The 22,375-nt window shown below is 40.1% G+C and overlaps 5 protein-coding genes across 5 annotated transcripts in view; 1 reads left to right on the forward strand and 4 right to left on the reverse strand.

The window, feature by feature from the left end:
* The first annotated feature begins 1,088 nt into the window (after positions 1 to 1,088).
* Elk (Eag-like K[+] channel) overlaps positions 1,089 to 22,375 on the forward strand; it is a 53,083-nt gene continuing 31,796 nt past the window's right edge. The window contains exons 1-2 of the mRNA XM_017238719.3: positions 1,089 to 1,126; positions 2,001 to 2,150. The gene's annotated coding sequence lies outside the window, so the exon portion shown is untranslated. The remainder of the gene's footprint in view (positions 1,127 to 2,000; positions 2,151 to 22,375) is intronic.
* Positions 3,885 to 6,915, reverse strand: LOC108123378 (uncharacterized). Its single transcript, XM_017238501.3, has one exon. The coding sequence runs from the start codon at positions 6,777 to 6,779 to the stop codon at positions 4,023 to 4,025; it is 2,757 nt and encodes a 918-aa protein (XP_017093990.2). The 5' UTR covers positions 6,780 to 6,915; the 3' UTR covers positions 3,885 to 4,022.
* LOC108123377 (uncharacterized) lies at positions 7,048 to 8,913 on the reverse strand. The gene has a single exon (XM_017238499.3). The coding sequence runs from the start codon at positions 8,800 to 8,802 to the stop codon at positions 7,126 to 7,128; it is 1,677 nt and encodes a 558-aa protein (XP_017093988.2). The 5' UTR covers positions 8,803 to 8,913; the 3' UTR covers positions 7,048 to 7,125.
* Positions 15,057 to 17,907, reverse strand: PPO1 (Prophenoloxidase 1). The gene is made up of 6 exons (XM_017238722.3): positions 17,498 to 17,907; positions 17,305 to 17,440; positions 16,750 to 17,244; positions 16,063 to 16,690; positions 15,501 to 15,753; positions 15,057 to 15,430 (listed from the first exon to the last, which is right to left on the reverse strand). The coding sequence occupies exons 1-6, from the start codon at positions 17,851 to 17,853 to the stop codon at positions 15,235 to 15,237; spliced, it is 2,064 nt and encodes a 687-aa protein (XP_017094211.2). The 5' UTR covers positions 17,854 to 17,907; the 3' UTR covers positions 15,057 to 15,234.
* On the reverse strand, positions 21,315 to 22,032 carry LOC108123376 (uncharacterized). The gene is made up of 2 exons (XM_017238498.2): positions 21,892 to 22,032; positions 21,315 to 21,827 (listed from the first exon to the last, which is right to left on the reverse strand). The coding sequence occupies exons 1-2, from the start codon at positions 22,030 to 22,032 to the stop codon at positions 21,315 to 21,317; spliced, it is 654 nt and encodes a 217-aa protein (XP_017093987.2).

A 22,375-nucleotide genomic window follows, 5' to 3' on the forward strand; every position in this document is an offset into this window, starting at 1 on the left:
TTATCCCTGGCCCGCCCACTGATAATTTTAATGTGGGCTTAATGCATGCTTCTCACCAACACTATGTAAGCATGTCAGGAAGGGAATACAGGTAATTGTTTTTACGGTATCTTTACCGTATCAAAGGACGAAAATTACTTTGGTTGAGCCTACACAGAGAGAAAGTTAAATTAGAGATACATATATTAAAGAAAAATTTAATAAAGATGTAAGGTAGATTATTTAAATAAAAAGGAACTATTAAAACTAACAACTCTTTAATTTTTTATAGTAATATTTATTTATTTTGCAATATTTTCCCCCCTGTGTAATCCCAATCGTATCAATTAGTCAGGTGTTTGTCCTCTAGCCTCTGTAAGTTTTCCAGACAAGTGTCCTTGCTCCATTTGAGGATATGGCAGCCACTGGCCATTGGTAGATCGGGTGCAGAGGTCCTTGAACAGCGCTATCACCATCATCATTGGTTGCACCAATCTATGCCCCTGGCGAGCAGCCTGGCCGGGGGGGTCTAATCTATTAAAAGCGCGTTAATTCTGTGAGTGTGGCAGCTATTTGTGGTAGGGAGCTTTTAGCCATGTCAGTGTGGTCCGTTAACATTGGTAACTGTTGCTTTGGGAAACATTGACTTTAATGGCTTTGTGGCTCAAAAGAAGTTAAATTAAATAAAAAAAAAAAAGAGTTTATTACCTTAATATATTTTATAATTTTATATATAATGTTTGTTTAGAATTTTAATATTGAATGTATAGTTTAAATATTATATAAACTTTTTACTAATAATTAAGTTTAATAAGAATATATTTCTTTAAAATTTTTATATAAAAAATATATATTTAGTTAATAAAGCCTTCAGAATGGGTGTTAATTAACTAACTAACAAAGATGCCATTCGCGAACCACTCTCTTTTGAGTTCTCTTCCTGGCCAATATACTCATACCACCACACAGACATACACACACCTACACACAATCACCAATCAACAGTTTGCCGTGGTGCGAGGAAAAGCTTTCGGAAAAGCTCGGAAAACGGATGCTGCGAGCTGGCAGAGGCAGCAGCCACAAGTTGCCTTTGCCACATTTGCAACAGTTGCTGTTGAGTGACTTCGATAGGCGGACGTGGCAAAAGGTATAGCGGATGGATCCGTAACTAAATCCAATCCTGGGACTGTTATCAGTGGAGACTGCTAGGTGTGTTAGTGTGCGGGAAAATGGGGAGGAAAATTGAAAACGATTGAAACGGGAAACTAGTTCAAGTGCAAGCGCCAAAGTTGCTAGCAACAATGTTGCAACCGTAGAGTGGAAAATTGAAAAAATTTTAAATAAACGAATACGAAAATATGAAGACATAAATTATAAAAATAATAAATATACATACACATAAACAGAAAACCAAATTAATTTTTTTGGCACATGCTTGCTTGATCAAGCTAATGTTAATGATTTCTTATTTTTCGCGACACATGTGCGTTCGTTTTTGAAATAAAAAGGAAAGTGTCTTAAAGCTAGTACCATAAATCCAAACAAAAAAATAATAAAAACTGAAAGGAAAAGTGAAAAATCTCGGCTAATTCAATCGCGTGCGTCTACAGATTGAAAAATACGATTATAATCTGGCCATCTCAGGCCTCAGTCCTGGACCCTCTCTCCTGCATCCCGACAGGCCCCAATTTCGTGTAAATCCCAACGAAATTACCATATGTAACCCAAACACACACCCAAACGCAACAACACCCATCTGTGTATTTGTGAATGTGAACTCGGGGAACATATTCTCGATTCAAGTTCCTTTCGACACGCGTCTGAAGGAAAATTTCGTTACGGTTCTTCATCATCACAGGCACATTTCTCAACGAGAATGGTTTTTGCATTCCCTTGCCCTTGTTTTTCATTGCTTTTCTTTATATTGTTTACACATCTTTTTTTTTTTTTTTTTTGATTTTTACTTTCTTTGGTCTGTCACCGCAAATAAATTTTTTGTCGAATTGATTTGATAACAACAGGCGGCATAGAGCAAGCAGCAACAGGCGACAGGCGTCGGCAAACCGAGAGTTGTACCTCCCAACCAACAACAAAAAAAAATAAATAAAAAAATAAATAAACCCAAAAACAACAACAACAGGCACTCATCCTTCATCGTCGGTTAAAAAAAGGTAAGTACATATGATTTTCGGTTGAATCGTTGTGGGAGAAATTCGCTTGATTTGCATTTCAAAGGTTGCGCTGCGGTGCTCCTGATTATCATGTCTGGCGGCTCGGCACACACTGCGTATGATTGATTGCGTGCCACCCGGAGAGCGTGCGTGTCCTGTAATTATGTTATCGTTTGTGCAGCGCAGATTTTCTAGGAAAAGGGAATCCGGTTCACCGGAAATGTAAAAATTTGATTTCCTTTGCATGCCATCAAGTGTAAATTACTATTCGTCTTAAAACGGATTTAGTACCAAAGTCCTTGTGTTAACTTTCCTGCAGAAACTCACAACTTCCGGCGAGATTGAGGCCAAAGTTTACGTTTTAATCTGAAAAGTTTAATTAGGAGATGTCTGAACTTGTTCATTTCCATCTGCCGACTCCCGTTTCTATCTTTTTTTTTATTTGCCAATTAGACAATTTTCCAATTAAGTTTATGGGAAATATTATTTCTCCTTAAATCGAATTTCGGTTTGCAGGCGACGATGCAATTAAACACGATGGCATGAATTTAATTTGCCAGAAGTTTTGCTTAATTGGTTTTAATAACTTAAGCCACTTAGAGCCAATTATGAAGATGCCACAGAACAGCAGCAACAGCAAAAAAAAAAGGCGGACATTTTCCCATACTTTTTCCTGTATTTTTGCTTTATTTTCATTTAAATTTCCGCGACAACCTCTGTCAGGGTCGTTTGGCATTTAACGGCACTCGGTTGCCTGCGGCAGGTGCCGCAACCAGCTTCAACGCATTTTAGCACCTTCACACCTGTTCCATATTTGCAGCTGCCCCACCTGGCTGATGTGTTTGCATTCCCGCGTTGCATACTTCACAGCGTCCGGCGGGCCAACGGGGCGTATGAGTATTTTTTAATTTATTTACGAAAATAATTAATTAGAAGAGTCTATTTTAATAAAATTAGCGAGAAAGACTGTAATTGTATATCTTTCATTTATTATTTGGTCATTTTATTTTATTTATTATAGGTAGAGATTAATTTCTCTCACATTTTTTATTGAAGAATGCCAGACTTCCTCCCCCAGCATGGTTTTTCGAAAATTAGCATGAAAATTAATAAACTAGAAGAAACTACTTGGAAGCCTCGTAATTCCTCTCAAAATTTGTGCATAAAAGTTTTTACTGTCTAAAGCCCTCGACCGAGTTTTGTTGCTTTTTCGCTTTGATTTTTCTTTTTTTTCTCTAGTGTTTTTTTTTATTTTTTACGCTTTTTGATGTTTTTTTTTGTTGCACTTGGGCTGAAGAGGGGCTCTGGAAGGGAGGTCTGTAAAGGAAGAACCCGCGTAGGTTGAAAATTCTGGAGGGCGGCTGCGGGAGGAAGAATTTTAGTTGCGTTGGCATTGACATTTATGCGCACGGGATGGGAATTGGGTTGCGTATAAAAAAAAGCTAAAGAAGTAAAGGCGGAAATTTTATGGCACATTATTATTTTTACTCTGCAGTTGTTCGCAATGGAATAAATTTTGCGGAAAAGGATGCATGCGAAACAGTTTCCATCCGGCAAAGGTTAATTTTAATAAAGTTTATGCGTCATGAGTGAGGCTTTAAGGATGAAGCGTAAAAATCAAGCAAATGAACTGCTTACGAATGGCCTGACACTCGGAAATCGGTGGTTACACGTTTTACGAATAAAATGAACAGATTTTTATTAGGAAGGACATCCTGGAAAGGATTTCCTCAATATAATATTTATTCAAACAGACTTTTTAAATAGTTCCTACAAGAAAGAAATTATTAGAAGGCTCTACTTAGCTTGTGTTCATCATTTCCCAGGACCTGCCTCACAAATGATGATCACAGCCAGAAATAGAAAGCAATCTTAAGATTTAAGTTTCAACAAATGCGTCTCATGCGCCAGGATATTTTCGCACAGGAGCAGGGTCTGGAAACAACTCGTCAGGACCTCCCGGGTGCAGACCTTCTTCTGACGCTGAGCCTCTGACTGATTCTGGCGGTGATAGTTCAACAGCATCTGGGTATAATGGGTCCTCAATTCCAATTGCTGGCGTTGAGCTATCATCTTCTGCATATAAGGACGCAGTTCCGATGTTTTCTTCTTTAGAATTTGGCAAAGCGAACAAGTGGTCTTCTGAGGAATCTCTACTGGTTCATGTTTCTTTTTCTTTGTTCTCTTCATCTTGAACTTACGAAGTGGTATCTGAGGAGGTGCTTGGGCTACTATGCCCCTCTTAGGCGGTACTACCAAATTCATCCTACTCCGTTCCGTGGTAACAGATGAATAGTCCAGCTCATTTGGCTTGAAAATTTTGTTTATGGATTCATCCAACAAAATGTTCAAGGAATATTTTTTCATAAACTCTTTTGTAACTTCGTCTATATTAATGGGTTTCGAGTAACCTGATCGACGGAAGTTTGCATTTGTAATTGACGAGATGGAGTTTCTTGATTGGGATGGTGATTCGGTGCGAAAGGTAAAATCCATAGAGTAGCTAAACCTCTCAAAATCCACTTCCGACGGATCGAATGACAAGGATTTATTATCGTTTTGGTCTGTTTTCTCAATCACATTTTCAATTTTTTCCCGCGACGGTTCTTTATCGATTGTTGATTGAGGCGTTATTAGTTCTTCGAAGGAAAGACTTGAATCTTTTCGAACATACGGAATAGTGTAGGTAGGATGATCTTCAGGAGATATTGGCCAACCATGCTTGGGTGTGGTCGGAATACTGATTTTCTGAACCGTTTTTTGGTTTTTGTCCTCAACCCACTTGTATACGGTCATGTTGGGAAAGGAGCTGCTGAGGAACGAGTCCGCAATACGCATATAGGACGCATCTTCACTCTGCCGTGGGTTATATTCCATGGATATGGAAGCTTCCTTTGGCCTTACCTCAGGGAGGGACATGTGTCTCCTCCAGGAAATCCAGGATTCCTCTGGTAGCATCCACTGCTCACCTCTTTCGTGCTTCAATTTGTGAATATCCTGCTTCTGTTCTGGCTCTTTCTTTTTATGTTCTTTCCGTTTATGTTTAGATAGTTTACGTTTTTGCAAATTAGACCAACTGGCGGCTTGGCCTGTTTTTAGATTATCCTCGGACCTGGCCCTTCGAAATGGCATTCTCACATCTGAGTAGATGGAAAAACGCCCCCGGGGAGCATGTTCTATAGGCCTATCGGATATCTTTTGCCCAGCCGTTGAAGATGCCCGGCTTTGAAGATCTTTTTCCATTCGCGGCTTCCATAGTTTAGATTCCATTTTTGCCACTTTCGAGGCGGCACTTGATTTGGCGCTTAATTGCTTGGACCTCTTTGGTAAAATATGCACTGGTTCAAAATATGGAAAACGAGAACTATGTGATGTAGGCTTTTTGATGTTGGAAGTGTCCGATACTGATTCGAGCTTGTTCTTCATATTCTTTTTCTTTTTGGCTTTACTTGAAGTATGGTCCTGCTTTGATTCGTCTCTTCGCCTTCGAAATTTGATCCTTTCTGAAGTACCCCCTTTAGAGGGGTCACTATAAAGTGAGGGTTCTTCTGATGTATTCTCGGTAATTTGTGCCAGACTATGATATGATATTATTGCAGAATTTATTTTATTTTTTGCATCCTCTGGTAAAGAATCCTTTTTTTCTTTTAAAGTTTTGTCTTTTAAAGGAACAACATCATCATCTTGCTCCTCGGTTGAATATTCCGACTTGAAGAACTTATCCCTTGCCTTCATTATGTCTGTCAACTCGGTTACCTTGTTGGGATCAGTTTGGTTCAAAGCTTTTGGTTCAAAGTAGCTGGAACTTTTTACTAATTGTTCATTTTTCATTTTTCGGTTGTCTTCTTCTAAGAGTTCCTTCTGCATTTGCAGGACCTCATCACTGAAATTGGGTGATGCCCATTCATCCGGATTAATGGGTTTATCAATACTAAACTCTTTTTGTTTTGGACCTAGATCATTCTTTCCGGAAATAGTGGGGTCCTTGGGCAGTTTTTGAGGATTGGGTGACAGCCTTACCTTTTTTTGCCTCACTTTTTTCTTACTTTTTTTCGCTTTGTTCTCTATGGAATCCCTTTGGATAGGAGGTGCCACCATTATAGGTCGTTGGACCAGTTTATAAAGCTGCGACAACCGTCTTCTGAGTTCCTCCATTTCATAAGGATTTGATGAATCTATAATCTTCTTCTTTAAATCTTGGATCTCCTGATTCCAAGCAAACCACTTCTCCGGAGTAGGCCCAACATTTTTTTTCGTTTTTTGAATTTTAAAAGGTGATTTTTTTGTCAAATCTTTCCAACCGGGTTCTCTAAAGCACGTCATAAGCTCTTGGAAAATGTACTCTTCCATTTGCAAATCAGAAGGCAAATGATACAATGGATCGGAGGACACTTGAAAGCCGTTCCGGTGGCCCTTTGAAGCTAGTAGTCTAGCGTTTTGCTGGACGTTCCTGCGAATGTTCGACAGTCGCTCCCGGCAATCGCCAGCATAGTAGCTCCATGAGGCCCGGAACAGAGAGTCCCTGCTGTAGCCCCATTCCAGCGTCTTGAGGAACGGGGCCAGTTCCTGTATCTTATTCTGCAGACATTTGCGGTTCAGCAACGGCGAGGTTTTATTGAAAAAATTCATCTTTTGGCTATATACATGAAATTTTATAGAGGTATCGAAAATATTTTTAAACAATTAACAAAATAATTTGGAGTACTTAACTGACAAGTCGTTTTGCTTGCTAGGTCCTCCATATTTTTGGTGGGGCTTCTCAAACGGACTTTCGGCTTGGTAATAGGGAAATATACAAGTATTTGTAGAATATTACACTTTATTATATGTACATTTATTTTCTGTGGATTAGCCAACAAATAAAAAACCATAAAGTTAATTATTTTTTATAAAAAGTTTATTTATTAAATGTCTACTCTAATAGTCAAAAATTAAAGCCTACTTGATTGCAGCTACTTGTCTAGTAACCTCTTGTTTAGGATCCTCTACTTTCGGCTCGGAAGTCACTCTCATTTTCTGCTCGGCACCTTCTCAACTGTTCATCGACAATATGGTCACAAAGAGCCAGAACTGCCAGGCACTGATGCAGTTCCAGTTGCATTTTCTGTAAAAGTTTTTTAGAATTTTTTTGTGGCTTCGGAAGGGGCAGTTCGATGTCCTCCGAAGAAGCTTTTAACTCCACACTTTTTACCGAAGGCGACGACTTTTCTGGAGTTGGATTGAAAGATGGTAAAAACTTTGAACGATTCATCCGAAGATAGTACTGCTGAAGCTCATCGCGGGCTTGACGTTTCCTCATTTCGATTAGAAAGGGCTTCTCGGGCTCTTCGTCCTCCCGCAATTGGTGACAGAGCACACAGTTCTTCCAAAGACGTTCTGTTTGACAGGCCACTGCCCTTCTAAATCTCCTGCGTTTTCCTTTGCGGGATTTTCCGAATCTACTTGGCATCTTGCAGACGTAGGTATGATATTTATAAAAAACTTTCGAAGAGATATCCGTTTGGCAAGAAACGGCCTTGCTGAACTTTCTTCTCAGCAGTTTTCTTGCCAACCGGCGATCCCTTGGCTTTGAAACCTTTCTAATCTTCGACCTAGGTTCTACTTTCTTTGGCTCCAATGTGGGCCAACTTTTGGGCCCAGATTCTTCAAAATCTGTGAATTCGGGGGAATAAAAGTGCGTGAATTCCTTTCTGTGATTCTTCACGTCGATGGGATCAAAATTATAGCTATAAATGGAAACAAGGGCTTCCAATTCCGGCTTTGAATTATCGGATACGTTTGAACTAAACTGTGATTTACTCTGTGACTTTGGTAGAGATTTACTCTGAACGATCGGTTGCCAATCGTCCCACTTGTCTTCCCATTGCTGGCTTTCGACTTTCCGCACCCCTTCAGGACTCTCGTTGGGACTAAAATACGGTTCTAAATCAGGGCTTACTGTTATTGGAGATTTCAAAACATTAATATAGGGCGAAGGGGTCTTTGGAATATCAGAAGCCGCTTTACGCATTCCGAGTCCGAAGGCCATCAATCGTTTAGCAAGAAGTTTGAATCTCGGCGGATTGGCAAAATAGAGATCCGATGAGTCCATTGACAAAGTTTCAGGTCCTGGTATTTTCAATTTACTTTTGTTCTTTTTGATTTGTCCACTCTTTGAGTTTCTCAACACGGAACTTTTAGACGCATTTGAAAACATAGAGCTCTTGCGAATGGAATTTTTCGACGCGTTTGAAAACACGGAGCTCTTTTGGTTTGAAGACACGGAGCTCTTGTGAATGGGATTTTTAGACTCGTTTGAAAATACGGAGCTCTTTGAAGATATCATTGTAGTACGTCCACTTTTTTGCCGTGGATTCTCGTGATTTCGATCGAGATCACATTTCCTGAGAAAATTAACTTTAAGGGCCGGTCTGTGATCGGTCTTGCATACCCGGTCGTACAGCTTCGCCAGCTCGGGTTGATCTCTGGTCAAGTTTAGGTAGTTTCTGCATTGCCTCTTGGCACCCGCACTCCCCGCATATTGGGTACTTGGCGGAGTGGGCGGGTAAAAAGGGGCATGGCTACTTATCTGGCTTAAATCATTTATTTTTGGGACAAAACGCGGGAAACGACATGTGGCAGCTGCCGCAAGGCCACGCTTTAAATTCCACATCGAATGACACTCGATACAAACGAAATATACTATCGAAAAACTTTCTTCAATTACTCAAAAATTTTGAATATTGATTTGTATATATGTATGGCATTGATTTCCAGAGCTCCTAAGAAGCTACTTCCACTATCATATCGTGTACTAGACTTTAAACCACATAATAATTATTAAATCACAGGCTTAGACTTTATGAGCTGCGTTTTATCTAGATTAAAATAATTTCCTTTTTTATTTTAATTACGGTAGTATAAGTTTCTAAAGCCGATGCCGTCATTTCTGCCAGCCTCCCATTTTATTTCATTCCATTTCCCAAGAGCACTTCCCAAGAGCGCTTCCCATGTGCACTGCCCACGCTCGCAACGAGAATAAGTATAATTGTTGTCTGTCCCTGCCTCGAATCGCATTTCTATGCACATTGTATCTGCCACAAAAGCATCAGAAACGCCTCAAGGGAAGCCACAATTCTAAACGCAGTTTTCTGGCCATCTGGGGAAAATATCAAGGTGTGGTGACATGAACATTTTTCCAACCACAATTATGGCTTACCAAAAAATGAAGGGTAGAATATTAATTTGTTGAGAGTACATACATATAGATCAAAGAAATGTTCTTAATCCTTACATGTTCTAAGGTTATCGCTCGCTTGAATAAACTCTCAATATCTTGTAATTATCCCATTGTTTAAAGAACAATAGCCATTAATTCATAAAGACCAGCACACGTGTGGCAGTACATTTATTTTATGATTGATGAAAGGAATACCAAAATACCTGGCCAAGTTCAAGTTCCGTTCATTAACTTGGGATGCATCTTTTGGCTTGGTAACAGTACAAGAAACGGGCTAAATTTTAATTACTATATTTTTATGGCCTTTTAAATTTAAGATATTTTTTTAGTACTCCATCTAGTGCTATAGCTCTTGCATCTGGCCATCTGACATCATAGTTAATAGCTTTTAGAGGCACTTTATCGCTTAAGTTGATGTTTGTGTGTAGTTTTTAGCAAAACAAAAGTAGAGGTACATAGAGGCAGACTGATTGTTTATTTACTCACTGTACATGTAGGTATGTACATAAGCCTGTTTGTGCATAAAACATAAATCCCCCCGATTCGCATTGGAAGCTAAAATAACACAGCTGCCAGTAGTTGCTCTTCCCCTGCCACCTGAGAGTGGGCCAGATAATAGTGATTTTTTCGTTCGAGTCAATGGCAGAGCGACGGGGCCATAAACAAAAGCGGCTAAAATTATAAAATTAACACCGTTGCTGCTGCTGATGTTACTCTGGACTGTCGAGTTGGCCGAGTGTAAACATTTGATGACGGTTTATTAGCAATTAATTTAAATATTACCATTGGCAGCCGAAAGGTAAATGTGGGTGTGCTCAGCGCGTGGCAAATAAACATGCTGGCAATAATATCGCAAATAAACAGAACGACCTAACATAATAATTGAAAAGGATATTAATAACAATTACTGCTGGCATTAAACTCAATTTAATTTTCAACATTTTAATGTCAAAAATCGTGTTGCGATGCCACCGTTGAAGTGGCCAAGCAATTAAGTCAAAATGATTTCTATTTTCTGGGGGATTTCAATTATCGATTAATATCCCGCGGTTCTGGTAATTCCCATTGAAAAAGCCAGCGATTATTTCTCTGGGAGTATTTCATCGGCTTAATGCATTCAAGTCCTGCCTTTGCTAGTCTCCTGGCTTCGACTGACTCGCTGCCAATTCCGATTCCATTTCAAAGTGAAGTTGGCTCAAAGCATAATTGCAAACAATTAGCATACTCTGGAACCTGGAACCCTCCTCGGCATCAGCATCGGAATCGATGGCTATATATTGATGATTATGATGTTTGCAGCATTGATAATAGTAGCTAGAAGTACTCACTTGACAGTGAGCTCTGTCATTGGCATTGTGTTTGGTAGTGGGGATGCTATTAAACGCGAAAAGGAACCATATTGCAAAGTCAATATCAGATTACAGATATGTGGGACACGGAATTGACATATGGTATTTAATATACCAACATTCGAGTTGGAAAAATATAATAATTTTGATATAAAGCTAATTTATCTGTTTTTTTGTTGTTTATTTTCTTTTTAAAGCTGATTATTATTGATATAATTGAGAGTTTCATAAGCGTCAATTCCATTTGAAAAATATAGCAAAGAAAAATGTAGACATTTTTAATGAAAAATATGTTGTGTTTCTAATAAAACACAATTTTGTGGCAATACTCTGATAATACAGTCACTGGATCATCTAGTCTTTTGCAGCCAAGCTTCATTATTTCATTTATTATCTACAGTGGCGGATTTAAGGAAAAAGGCCCAGTGGGCAAAATTTTTTCAGGGTACATTGAAGGGTATTTTGAAGGGTACAGCCCAGAAAATTTGACAAAAAATCTTTAAAATATTTTGTTCCCAGATTTTGATGCAGATTCATGGAGAATCGATCCACAAATCGTTTAAGGTATTCCGTTCAAGAATCGGATGAATATTTCCTAAGATATGGCCTTCGCAGTGGGTCATATGGGGCTCCTCATGCATTCTGCACATTTTGAAGGGGACAGCCCAGAAAATTTGACAAAAAATCTTTAAAATATTTGGTTCCCAGATTTTGATGCAGATTCATGGAGAATCGATCCACAAATCGTTTAAGGTATTCCGTTCAAGAATCGGATGAATATTTCCTAAGATATGGCCTTCGCAGTGGGTCATATGAGGCTCCCCATGCATTTTGCACATTTTGAAGGGGACAGCCCAGAAAATTTGACAAAAAATCTTAAAAATATTTTGTTTCCAGATTTTGATGCAGATTTATAAAGAATCGATCCACAAATCGTTTAAGGTATTCCGTTCAAGAATCGGATGAATATTTCCTAAGATATGGCCTTCGCAGTGGGTCATATGGGGCTCCCCATGCATTTTGCACATTTTGAAGGGGACAGCCCAGAAAATTTGACAAAAAATCTTAAAAATATTTTGTTCCCAGATTTTGATGCAGATTTATGGAGAATCGATCCACAAATCGTTTAAGGTATTCCGCTCAAGCATCGGATGAATATTTCCTAAGATATGGCCTTCGCAGTGGGTCATATGGGGCTCCTCATGGATTTTGCACATTTTGAAGGGGACAGCCCAGAAAATTTGACAAAATATCTTAAAAATATTTTGTTCCCAGATTTTGATGCAGATTTATGGAGAATCGATCCACAAATCGTTTAAGGTATTCCGCTCAAGAATCGGATGAATATTTCCTAAGATATGGCCTTCGCAGTTGGTCATATGGGGCTCCCCATGCATTTTGCACATTTTGAAGGGGACAGCCCAGAAAATTTGACAAAATATCTTAAAAATATTTTGTTCCCAGATTTTGATGCAGATTTATAAAGAATCGATCCACAAATCGTTTAAGGTATTCCGTTCAAGAATCGGATGAATATTTCCTAAGATATGGCCTTCGCAGTGGGTCATATGGGGCTCCCCATGCATTTTGCACATTTTGAAGGGGACAGCCCAGAAAATTTGACAAAATATCTTAAAAATATTTAGTTCCCACCTGTTAAATCCGCCACTGATTATCTACCAAGCCAATTATTATTGATGTGGTCGATAGCATTATTGTCATGAAGAGGCTTGGCTTTTAAAGAAAGATCTGTCGAAACCAATTTTGAATTATAATACCGAATAAACTAAGCCATTTTAAAGAAAAAACTTGTTTCATTGCTAAAAAAACTCAATCATTTAATAAAACTCAATCTTTCAATAAAACATTTAATCCAGCACTAAACCATCTAGTCTTTGGCAGCCCAGCTGGATTTTTTCATTTATTTTTATCAGGAAGCATAATTAGACCTATTTCTAGTACCAATGTTTATACATCCAGGCGACAAAAATAGACAAAAGAAATCTGTACACATGTGCTGGAATCAAAAAAGATATTCTATTTATAAAATAAACTAGAATTAATATTTAAAGCAAAGGTATAAGCAACGTAATTAATGATTGATTTGACATAAGCCATGAAACATGGTGTTTATACGAAGACCACCTCCCATTTTCCATTCAATTAACATTAAAGACGTGAGAGAATGCGCCCAGAATGATCTACTTTTAGACACGGCAAATTGGGATTATACTGTGCAGATTTACTTTCGATATAGGCGGAGCATGATGTGTATATAGAAAGTGCATTGGGGCAAGGTCGGTTTACAGAATAGAATCCGCCATGTGCCCGGTATTTAGTCGGCTGCTTTGCATTCACGTCCGATTGACTTTTTAATGGGCATCGAGTCGGGTTGATTGAATGGAAATTTCACAGAAATTAAGCAACCAATTGCGCAGATTGAATGCAGTAAACAATTATTATTGACTTGTGAGATTATGCATTCGCATGTGAATTAAATTCCTTTTGCCTTCCGGTACATTTGCCATCCTAATCACCCCATCCCATCCCAATCCTCATACCATACATACAAACTTTTTCATAACCCATTATTTACGTGTGAACCGGAAGGAGGAGTATGCTAATATGCCAAGTACCCGAACCCGCAATCCTTGGCAAATATTTCCCAAAGCCTCAGACCTAAAACCCTAAAAAACCAGAGGGTTCCACTGCCGAAAGTCAGAAACATTAATGGCAACAATAACAGAAACAGCATATGGGAAAAACGACCCAAAGCTAAAGCCAAAGTTATGCCTAAGTGGCAGCTTTTCTCCCATCTACCATCTCGCACAAAAAACACAAAAAATTGTACAAATTTCATGGCCTGCAGCTAGCAAAATAAATTAAAGTATTCTCCCTTCGCACACGGCGGGAAGGCGGATGGCCAACTTTTTGCCCGGCTTCGTTTTGTGTGTTTTTTGTCTATTTTTTAATTTTCTACAATTTACCCACATAAATAAATTCAAGGGAAGTGAGTGGGAATGTCCTGTGGTCAGGTCTAATGATTGAAAAAAAGAAGGAAGAAGTAATACAACGAAGGAGGCCGTCCAACAGAGAGGCTAACTTGTACTCTTACCTTTTATATTGCTTCGAAGCTTTGGGATATTTGCTTAAATTGTCTCAAAGTAGAAATGGCTTGTCCGACTTGGCCCGGCAGGCAGGGTACCACAAATTGACCGTTCTCCTCTAATTTAATTTGAATTCCAAAAGAAAGTTTACACCCGTTGCAGTATACACAGAAATAAACCCATAAAATATGCAACTTTGAAAAGAAATAAAAAAGCCCAGTTCGGCGGGGCGCAGGCGGGACACAAAAGGAGATTAAATTGCGTAGCCGCCCCGTCAACACTGGCTACAACTTTTGTATGGGCTCATTGAACTTGTTTTAAAGCAGATAATATAAAATGCTGCCTTTTGTATTTATCTTTTCACATTATTAAAGAACATGGACAAAGTTTCAACTTTAAGCCCAAGCATGTTTGCATTTACATATTTTATTTTGTGATAAACGAGCATAAAGTTGATGCTTGTTTTACTTATGTTTTGAAGCTTACTTTTTAATGACTTGCATATGTTCTGGTTTTTTTGCAAATCAATCCAATTAGTGAGAGCTCAGCGACTGAAGTGGGAAACAAAATTTCATCACGTATACGACATGTGGTGCGGAGTGGCAACTATTATCGGAAGCGCTGCCATAAAAATCTATTAAAAATCAATTTGTTTGCCGCAGCTGTTGTCTTAGTGGCCGAAAGTCTGCCAAGAACTTTATCCGCGTCCAGTGGCTGCCTAATTAAAGTGCTCGACCCGGTAAATGTCGAAAATTAATAAGCGCAACACGTGCAGCGGTTTTTCGATTGCGACTCCAACGTCTGTTGCCTGGATATTTTCCCAGATATATATTTTCCAGCCCAGGACGCAAGACACAGGCGGGGAAGTCTTCTGGACATGGGAAATCGGAAAGTTTGTTGGGAAAACCGCTTTGAAGTCTAATAGGATTAGCTCGCCCACTTGTGGGCGTGTCTGTCTATGACAAATAAACGCCAGCCAAGTCGGTATTCTGTATGTCCGTAGGCGGAAATATATATCTGTTAGGCTGCTTGGCTGGCCCTTGCTTTGGCAAAACGAATATTCAATAATGTAAAACAAATATTTAGCCAGAAAATATTCCAAGACGAGGATTTCTTATAACAGTAAATATTTATCATAGCCATGGCTGCATGCCTTTGAGTGAAGAAATCTTAAAGGTTAAAACAAATATTAACCTAGAGACTTTAATCACCATAGTAATACGTGTCTGAATTATAATTTTAGCAGAATATGGTTTATTAATATAAAGCATAAACAAGACCACGATAACACTATATTATGAGATGCACTTAGTTTAGTTGAAAATAATAGAGTTTCATTTTCCAAGAGCTAGTCCTTTTGATCTATCCCAGTCCTTCAATCGTTTTAAGTAATTTGAAAAAATTTCAAATTACTTCACAACTGTTATGTCCGTATACTGAATCTTCACATCGGTCCTGGCCATGTTTCCGAAGGCATCCACCATTTCAGTCAAATACGTATTCGGCAGCCGGCGGTCGAAGGGGAAGCCCATGGCGCGTCTGTCAGGATACAGCTTGTCCTTCAGGCCGCAGAACGAGTACGCCGTGCTGCAGGCATCATTGGGTCTAGCAAAAAATAAATATAAATAGGAAAATCAACCAATCATCCTGTGGGAATCGCTGGAAAGCAACTAACGTGTTGGGCTGCTTCACCGAGTCCTGCGAGTAGTCGGAAATCATGACGAACAAGTCAAAGGCCATGCCCTGGGTAGTGCCCTTGGGAAGCAGGAGATGCTGTGGCCATCCGCAGCCACAGAACCGGAATCGGGCCAGTTCATCGGCTGCCTGGGGTTGGTAATTCGCACCCACTGGCCGGAACGAGCGCTCAAAGGGAATGGCCACCGAGGACTCCGACGACTGGCGGCGTATGGTATTCACACCGGGCACCACTGGGGATTAATTAAAAAGTAATAACCATATATCATAAAAGGAAAGCTGACTAAGTCCATAGAATCTTTTGAATCCAATAAGAAATACGCGGAAAGGATATAAAAGTGTAAAGACTCTTTTCTTTTCCTTTTCTCCATAATCTAGCTATAAACAATATCAGAATTTGCTTTCTATTTTTAAATTTTGATGGAAATTTAAGCAGTATTTTCTGCATAAAAAAATGAGTGAAGTGTTTATGAAATTATGATTTAGAATCTTGGGGGAAAGGTATATCTAAAGAAAGAAAATAGATATATTTTTATACTCACAATCCACCGTGAACTTGTCCATTTCGATGGCCATTTGTCGCTGTTCCTCCAATCTCAGGGGCATGTTCCGCTCATCCACCTTCGGGCAAAGGAAAATGCGGCAAGTTCCAGTTCTCTTAGCGCCATTATTGGTGACATTGAAAGTGTAGGTGAAGGGGGCATTCTGTAGATGATTAAACGAGGCCAAGACATTGGTGGCCGAGCTAAAGTCCAAGCCAGCAGTCAGATCCACAGTGGAGTTCTGCCAATAGGTGGCCAATCGGTTAGGAGATGTGCCTTTCTTGTCGATCTTGGCCTCAATGTAATCAACGGAAATACCCTCAAAGCCCAGCTGATCGGCATTGTAGGGGTTCAGAAGGCTCTTGAACTTGGTGAAAATCGAGTTAATGAATCCGTGCCATCTGTAGAAGATCGGATCCCTCATGGCTGTGGTGACATCGCCCATCACGCCGAACTCCTCCAGATGCCGACCATCGGGGTCATGGGCAAAGGATATGATATTATGTCCCTGGTTGTGCAGATTTCCATACAACTGCATGTTCACGGAGAGAACTGGAGAGGCTTCGATCATGTTGCCCAGAATATCGATGCCCCGGACCTCGTCCAATGGAATCCTCTGGCCAGAGGGCTTTAAAAAAACATATAATTTATGGATTTGTTTGATTCTCCCCAAAGCTCCATACTTACATCCTCGACATAGCCCTGATCGATGACATCCATGATCCTGTTCCGCCAGCGCAGAACTTCATCAATGGTGATCTTGGTATCCTCACGATCCACATCCTTGAGCAGTTGGCCCGAGGCTCGACCAGGATAGGTACGGTTATTTAAGCTGGACAGGATCTTGGGGAAGTAGCCCTCAAACAGCTCGTTATGGAGGTTGGTCAGTGGCTGTATGCGCTTCAGGTTGTTGGAGAAACGTTCCGCGTTATATCGGGCCAGGATCTGCTGGTGCATATAGTAGAAGAGCTCGCCGCGACGATCCTTGTTGACAACTTCATAGGGTCCTGTGGTGGGGTAGACCAAGTGCCAGTGCCAGTGATGGCTGTTCACTCCGATATCCTCCCGGAAGTAAGCCATGCGGTGTTCGTCCTCGACATCCGAGGCCGTGTAGTCACGGGGAATGGGCACGGGAACTCGGTCCCCGCTCTCTCCAAAAACTGTTCCCTCCTGGCGGCCATCCTACAGAGAAAAAAAGTCCTATTATCTAACTGAACTATGCAGATATAAGTATAAACCTGCCTTGAGAGTGGAGGGCTCTACAAAGTTGCTGGGGAAAACCTGGGAAATGTTGGTGATGGGAACTTCGGTGGTGTCCTTGCGATGAGCAATGGCCACGGCGTATGCGTATTGGAATAGCATAGGATTAAGACGGTCCCTTTAGGAAGAGGATGCTCTATATTATTTTTCTTGAAAGTCACAATTTTAAACTCACTTGCAAAAAACGGAGAGGGAGACAAACTGCCTGAGATTCGGGGCGTTCATGAAAAGGGTGATCAGCTCGCTGGCAATATTCCGATGGCGATCGTTGAACAAGGAGAATTGCTTCTTGGGGCCCAGAGGCTTGGCAAAGTCCAGGTTGGGAATCGAAGCCAATTCCTGAACCGGAATCCTTACATCCACATTTTTGGAGAATCGATTGCCCACCTGGTCGGCCTCAGCCTTATAGCGATCCGTGTAGAAGCTTTCCGGGATTTCCAACACAGTTTTTCCATTGTCCCTAGTGGTGAATACCGGCTCCAGGGGACGCTGGAACAATAGCTCCAGGACCTTTAAATCCGTATTGGTCATGGTATCCTTTAGTTTATTTAAAATGAACTTGGGACTTGACAAAACCAAGGCTACTCGAGCACTGTGCTTGATATCATCAAGAGTCGTAATTTTTATACTTTCGGGAACAAATTTAATTAACCGCAAAATGCATTGCATAATTTATTTTTTGATAAAACAAAATAGGAAGTGGTGGTGGTTATCAACGCCTGAGAAATATTTATGGAAGTGCAACAAGAGACTTGCTTAAACCGCGAAACTATAAGTGATAACGATTTTAAAAACATTTAATTTAAGAATTACAAGTATGATTTAATACTTTCATTAAAAGCCCTTCCAATTAATCATTAGTTGCCTTGATGGCTGATCAAATTTAATTTTCGAGTCTGGCCCCGAAATTATCTGGAAAACCTTTTTGCGAAATACAACTGTAAACAGCCCGAAGGCCACAGGAAAAGCTCCTTATGCCCATAGAAATAACACCAAAACTTTAGGTTACTCAACAGGCTGCCATCCGGCCACGCCTCCTTTTATCACCCAACCGCCCTCCATCTGAGAATGTCGGGTCATAAATTGTATTTGGAACAGGCTCCCTCACTACCCCTCTCCCAGTGTCCTTCTCGGGAGGCCATAAATTTGATTTTAGGGGGCTGGAGCGTAACTAAGAACTAACAGCCAAGAGGGCTTTGATGATTAAAATATCTATACTGTAAATCAATTTTTGTCGCTCCGCCGTCTGGTCAGAGAAGGTTTGTTGGCCAACAAAAACCAAACAACCAAAACTTTTGGCCATTGTCAATAATAAATGTTGCTGCCGACGACTTTGGCGTTGAAATGTGTGCGCATTAATCTGTGAAATTGACAGCAAAAACAGCACAAGGTTTGCATAAATGGGGTGTTGCGGAGAGCTGGAGAGTGTGGGGAAATTGAAAAGATGAATTTTCACAATTTCTGCACTTTGGCAGGAAAACAACAACAACAAAAAGACATGAAAATGACTTTTTATACCAAAGTTTGTTTACTCCACCCAGTCATTTATGCTACCAAAGTGCTCCTCTAACACTCCAACAATGAGACGGCACATTTCTCTATTTTCCAAGGTAAGGTAGAGTATCTGGTAGTCGACGTCATCCCCCCATCATCCACTTGACTTTTCTCGCTTGCTCCACGCAAATATTTATCCCAGCAATGTCATTTTTCATTGAATATTCCACTCCAGCCCGGCCAAGGCAAATGTGCTGCAGATTCTTGGCCAAAAGACAAACTTGCTTTAATTAATTATAAAGTGTGTGTGCTTGGTGTTGTGCAGGATGAAATTTGTTCAACTTGGCAGTGTGAATCGAATTAAAGCTCTGAAAGGAAAAAAACATTCCGCTGCCATACATACAAAGTTTTCACTCAGCGCCGAAAAAAAGAGCCGAAAACTTTTCCAAACAAGTCTTAAAAACCACACAACTTTGTAAAAGGCGTAAAGTACTCATCCTGTATGGCATTAAGCATTAGGGCCGAGAACCTGGCCATAAAAAGGATTGCGGAGCTGTGTTAATTACCCGCCGCTGCCTGGGCTTAAATTTTAGATTTCGGCTTAAGTACTCTGCGGCAAGGAAGGCATAAACCCACGCCATCGCCCACGCCGGCCCATCCATTCCCAAACTATTCATTAGTTTGGGGTCCGACCGCAGGAATTTGTGGCGGGGCTTTATCAAAATTTCGAGGTGGCTTCGTTTTCAATTGTTTGCCGACTTGGGCACGAAACTGATTAAAATTTCATGGCTCTAATCTGTTTGCAACTTATCAGCCCGTTAATGTGGGTTCGTTTCTTTTCGAAGGCAGTAAGCGACTTTGGGAGAGTTTCTTTCAACCTTTTATGTGAATTTCAAAACTAGAATGTATTTTTCTTTGATAAGGGGTAGGGGTGTTTAAATTTCTTAAATCAAAGCTTTGTGTAAGACACTCCAAGTTTTTAAATGCTGTGCTTAGTCACACGTGTTACTTGAAGATTTATTTGCTTTTTCTCAACAAGACTTGTTTAATTAATTAAGAGCCATTTACACAATTTTTTTATTCCTTTGTTGCCTTACCATTTTCATTGTTTTCTGGTAGAGTTGTCCTAAATAGAGAGATTTATTTACCTTTTTGTACTGAACTTCAGTAAACCTTGATTGAAAATTGCTCTCAACAAATAGATAGTTTCGGAGTCTGTTATTTGCTTTAGTTTTCATCAAATCATCCGTATTTAAATTGACACTTAATACACCTAATGGACTACCTATGAAGTTTCGTAAATTAACTCTCGGGATTTTGTCCAAGGAGTGATGACAGCAGCAGTCCTGCCAATTAACAGTCGGCCTTAATTGGCTTGGGACCACAAGATGGAAGGGTTCTTTATTGGCAACAGCTTCGCTTTGGCCATCAAATCAAGTGACAGGCGCCTTTGCCAAACTCCATTGTAATGAGTGACACGCCCACACGCATGCAAATCCCCAACATCTAATTAACGTTCTTCCTTGTAGAGGCCCAGTTGGAATAAGGATATTTGGGGAAAGAGTTCCACCAGCTAAGAGGATTTATGTTTTATATAATTTTAACTAAAAAGCTTTTGATAATCCTTTTTGAAAAGTGTATCTAAATTCTCATCCCAACTCATGCTGTGGAAACTGCAACACATGGCCAACAGGAAGTCCTTTCCTTTGCCGGTAGCAGCAACGGTAACAAATCATCAACTGCCGACATTGTCACATTTCTCACTTCATTTTGCTTTTTGTGCCTCAGACCGTATTGTGGGAGGTGGGTTATTAGTTGCTGGCCGCCATCTCTCGTCATCTGTCAAATGCCAAATTGTGGCAGCTGGTTCAGCTTGTGTCTCGCCATGTGCCAGTCATCATACACACAGTCGCAGAGCGAACAGACCCAACCAGTTGTTGCCACAATGTTGCCTTTCCCTCCGACTGTCTGTCGCTGTCTGGGCGCAGGTAATTGAACAACATTTGTGGAATGAAATGGAAAGAATTGCCGTGAATGTACACACAGGTAGCAACATCATCTGGTTCAACTGTCATGGCGAAAAAGGGAAAGCCATCGCGACAAAGAAAGGCTCTTAGACAGAGACAGATAGGGTGGAAGGAAGCGAAAGAGACAGAGTTGAGAACAGGTGGCAGGTGATTTTCTGCAATATTAACTCCACGGCCATATGCTCACCTCGCCTGATTTGTCATACGCACATTAATTTATTGTACCCTTGAATGGGTTTTCCTTTATTTTCTGACAAAAGCTTTGGCAACTTGAAGGTATCAAACATAATTTTTGAAAAACTTGAAAGAAAATGGAATGTTTTTAGAAGTAAAATGTCAATAAACAATATTTAGTAAAGAATTTGCAAGTCTCTTTCCGATATCCTTCGTAGTAACTGTGCAGGACATATCCTTTTTGGTTTATTAAAAAGAAAATTTCCATGGAGACTCGTTTTTCCGCGAATTTCAAGCTCAACCTTTGGACTTTTTTTCCGGAATACGTTGAACACGTGCCCCCATGTACCCAGTTATCCATTTGAGTGCATGCTGTTTGCTCTGATAACTAAACTCGATATTAACTGGCGTTTCCATATCTACGGCTGGTAACAGATTCAAATCCAAGCGAAAGCCTCGTATGTAGTAGGAATAATTCGCCTTGAAGGGACACTGTTTGGGATAGTTGCTGAAACGGTCCATGATGTCCCGGCCGAGTCGCATGAGCGGCACCTGGTTGCGATTGGCCAGCAACTGGCAGCCATCGGTTGTCAGATCGATGAGGACAAAGTCGGTCAGAGGCCTCTGACGTGGCAGAACAATTCTCATTAGAAAATCGTGCTCTTTGACTTGCTGTTTCAGCGCAAACTCCAAGTGCCAGGTGCGGCGTTTAGCATTTTTATTCAAACCGCAGTTGAGTTCCTTGATAATCTTAGAGTGCTTATCCTGGGTGCTGCATGTGAAATTCTCCGTCAGCAGATCATAGTTATTCTAGAATAATTAAATGAGAAGATAGAGTAATCGGATGACTTGTCTGGACATCACTCATACGCACCTTTGCCTCCGTTTGAAAATTCCAATTAGGCAGGATAGACAAAAGGACTAATGTGCACACTCCGTAAGCCTGTGGCTTCATCTCGATCCCCAAAGTCTCTACTAATAATGCAATTAAACTGGTATTAATGAATAAGTGCATTGCTTCTACCAAATATTCAAAATAATTATCTGCCGATGTGTGACTAATGTCGGAATAACAATTATAATTATTATGATAGATGCATTCATTGAGGCGAAAAGGCTCATTTGATTGTTTAATTTTAAACAATGAACCATGCAGCCATGAAGAGCAAATTAATGTGTGGTTTTGTAACTGCCAAGCATATGCTCGCAAAATTTAAATTTTAAATTATAATCAAGATTTCAGTCACCTAAAATATAGCCACATAATCGGATCATTAATGGTGGGCCGCAATCACCCATAATCACTTTCTCAATTAACGCTTAACGTTCACCAAAAAAAAAAACAGAAATGGTAATTA

This window comes from Drosophila bipectinata, chromosome 2R (genome assembly GCF_030179905.1).
Source record: "Drosophila bipectinata strain 14024-0381.07 chromosome 2R, DbipHiC1v2, whole genome shotgun sequence".
Taxonomy (NCBI): Eukaryota; Metazoa; Arthropoda; class Insecta; order Diptera; family Drosophilidae; genus Drosophila; species Drosophila bipectinata.

Excerpts from the sequence above, each read along its gene's own strand:
- LOC108123378 (XM_017238501.3), bottom strand. The coding sequence starts at position 6,779 with ATGAATTTTTTCAATAAAACCTCGCCGTTGCTGAACCGCAAATGTCTG.
- LOC108123377 (XM_017238499.3), bottom strand. The coding sequence starts at position 8,802 with ATGTGGAATTTAAAGCGTGGCCTTGCGGCAGCTGCCACATGTCGTTTC.
- PPO1 (XM_017238722.3), bottom strand. The coding sequence starts at position 17,853 with ATGACCAATACGGATTTAAAGGTCCTGGAGCTATTGTTCCAGCGTCCC. Across the intron at positions 17,441-17,497 it reads TCCCTCTCCGTTTTTTGCAA|GGACCGTCTTAATCCTATGC; the intron begins GTGAGTTTAAAA and ends CTCTTCCTAAAG. Across the intron at positions 15,431-15,500 it reads TCGGTGAAGCAGCCCAACAC|ACCCAATGATGCCTGCAGCA; the intron begins GTTAGTTGCTTT and ends ATTTTTTGCTAG.
- LOC108123376 (XM_017238498.2), bottom strand. The coding sequence starts at position 22,032 with ATGCACTTATTCATTAATACCAGTTTAATTGCATTATTAGTAGAGACT. Across the intron at positions 21,828-21,891 it reads ATTTTCAAACGGAGGCAAAG|AATAACTATGATCTGCTGAC; the intron begins GTGCGTATGAGT and ends TAATTATTCTAG.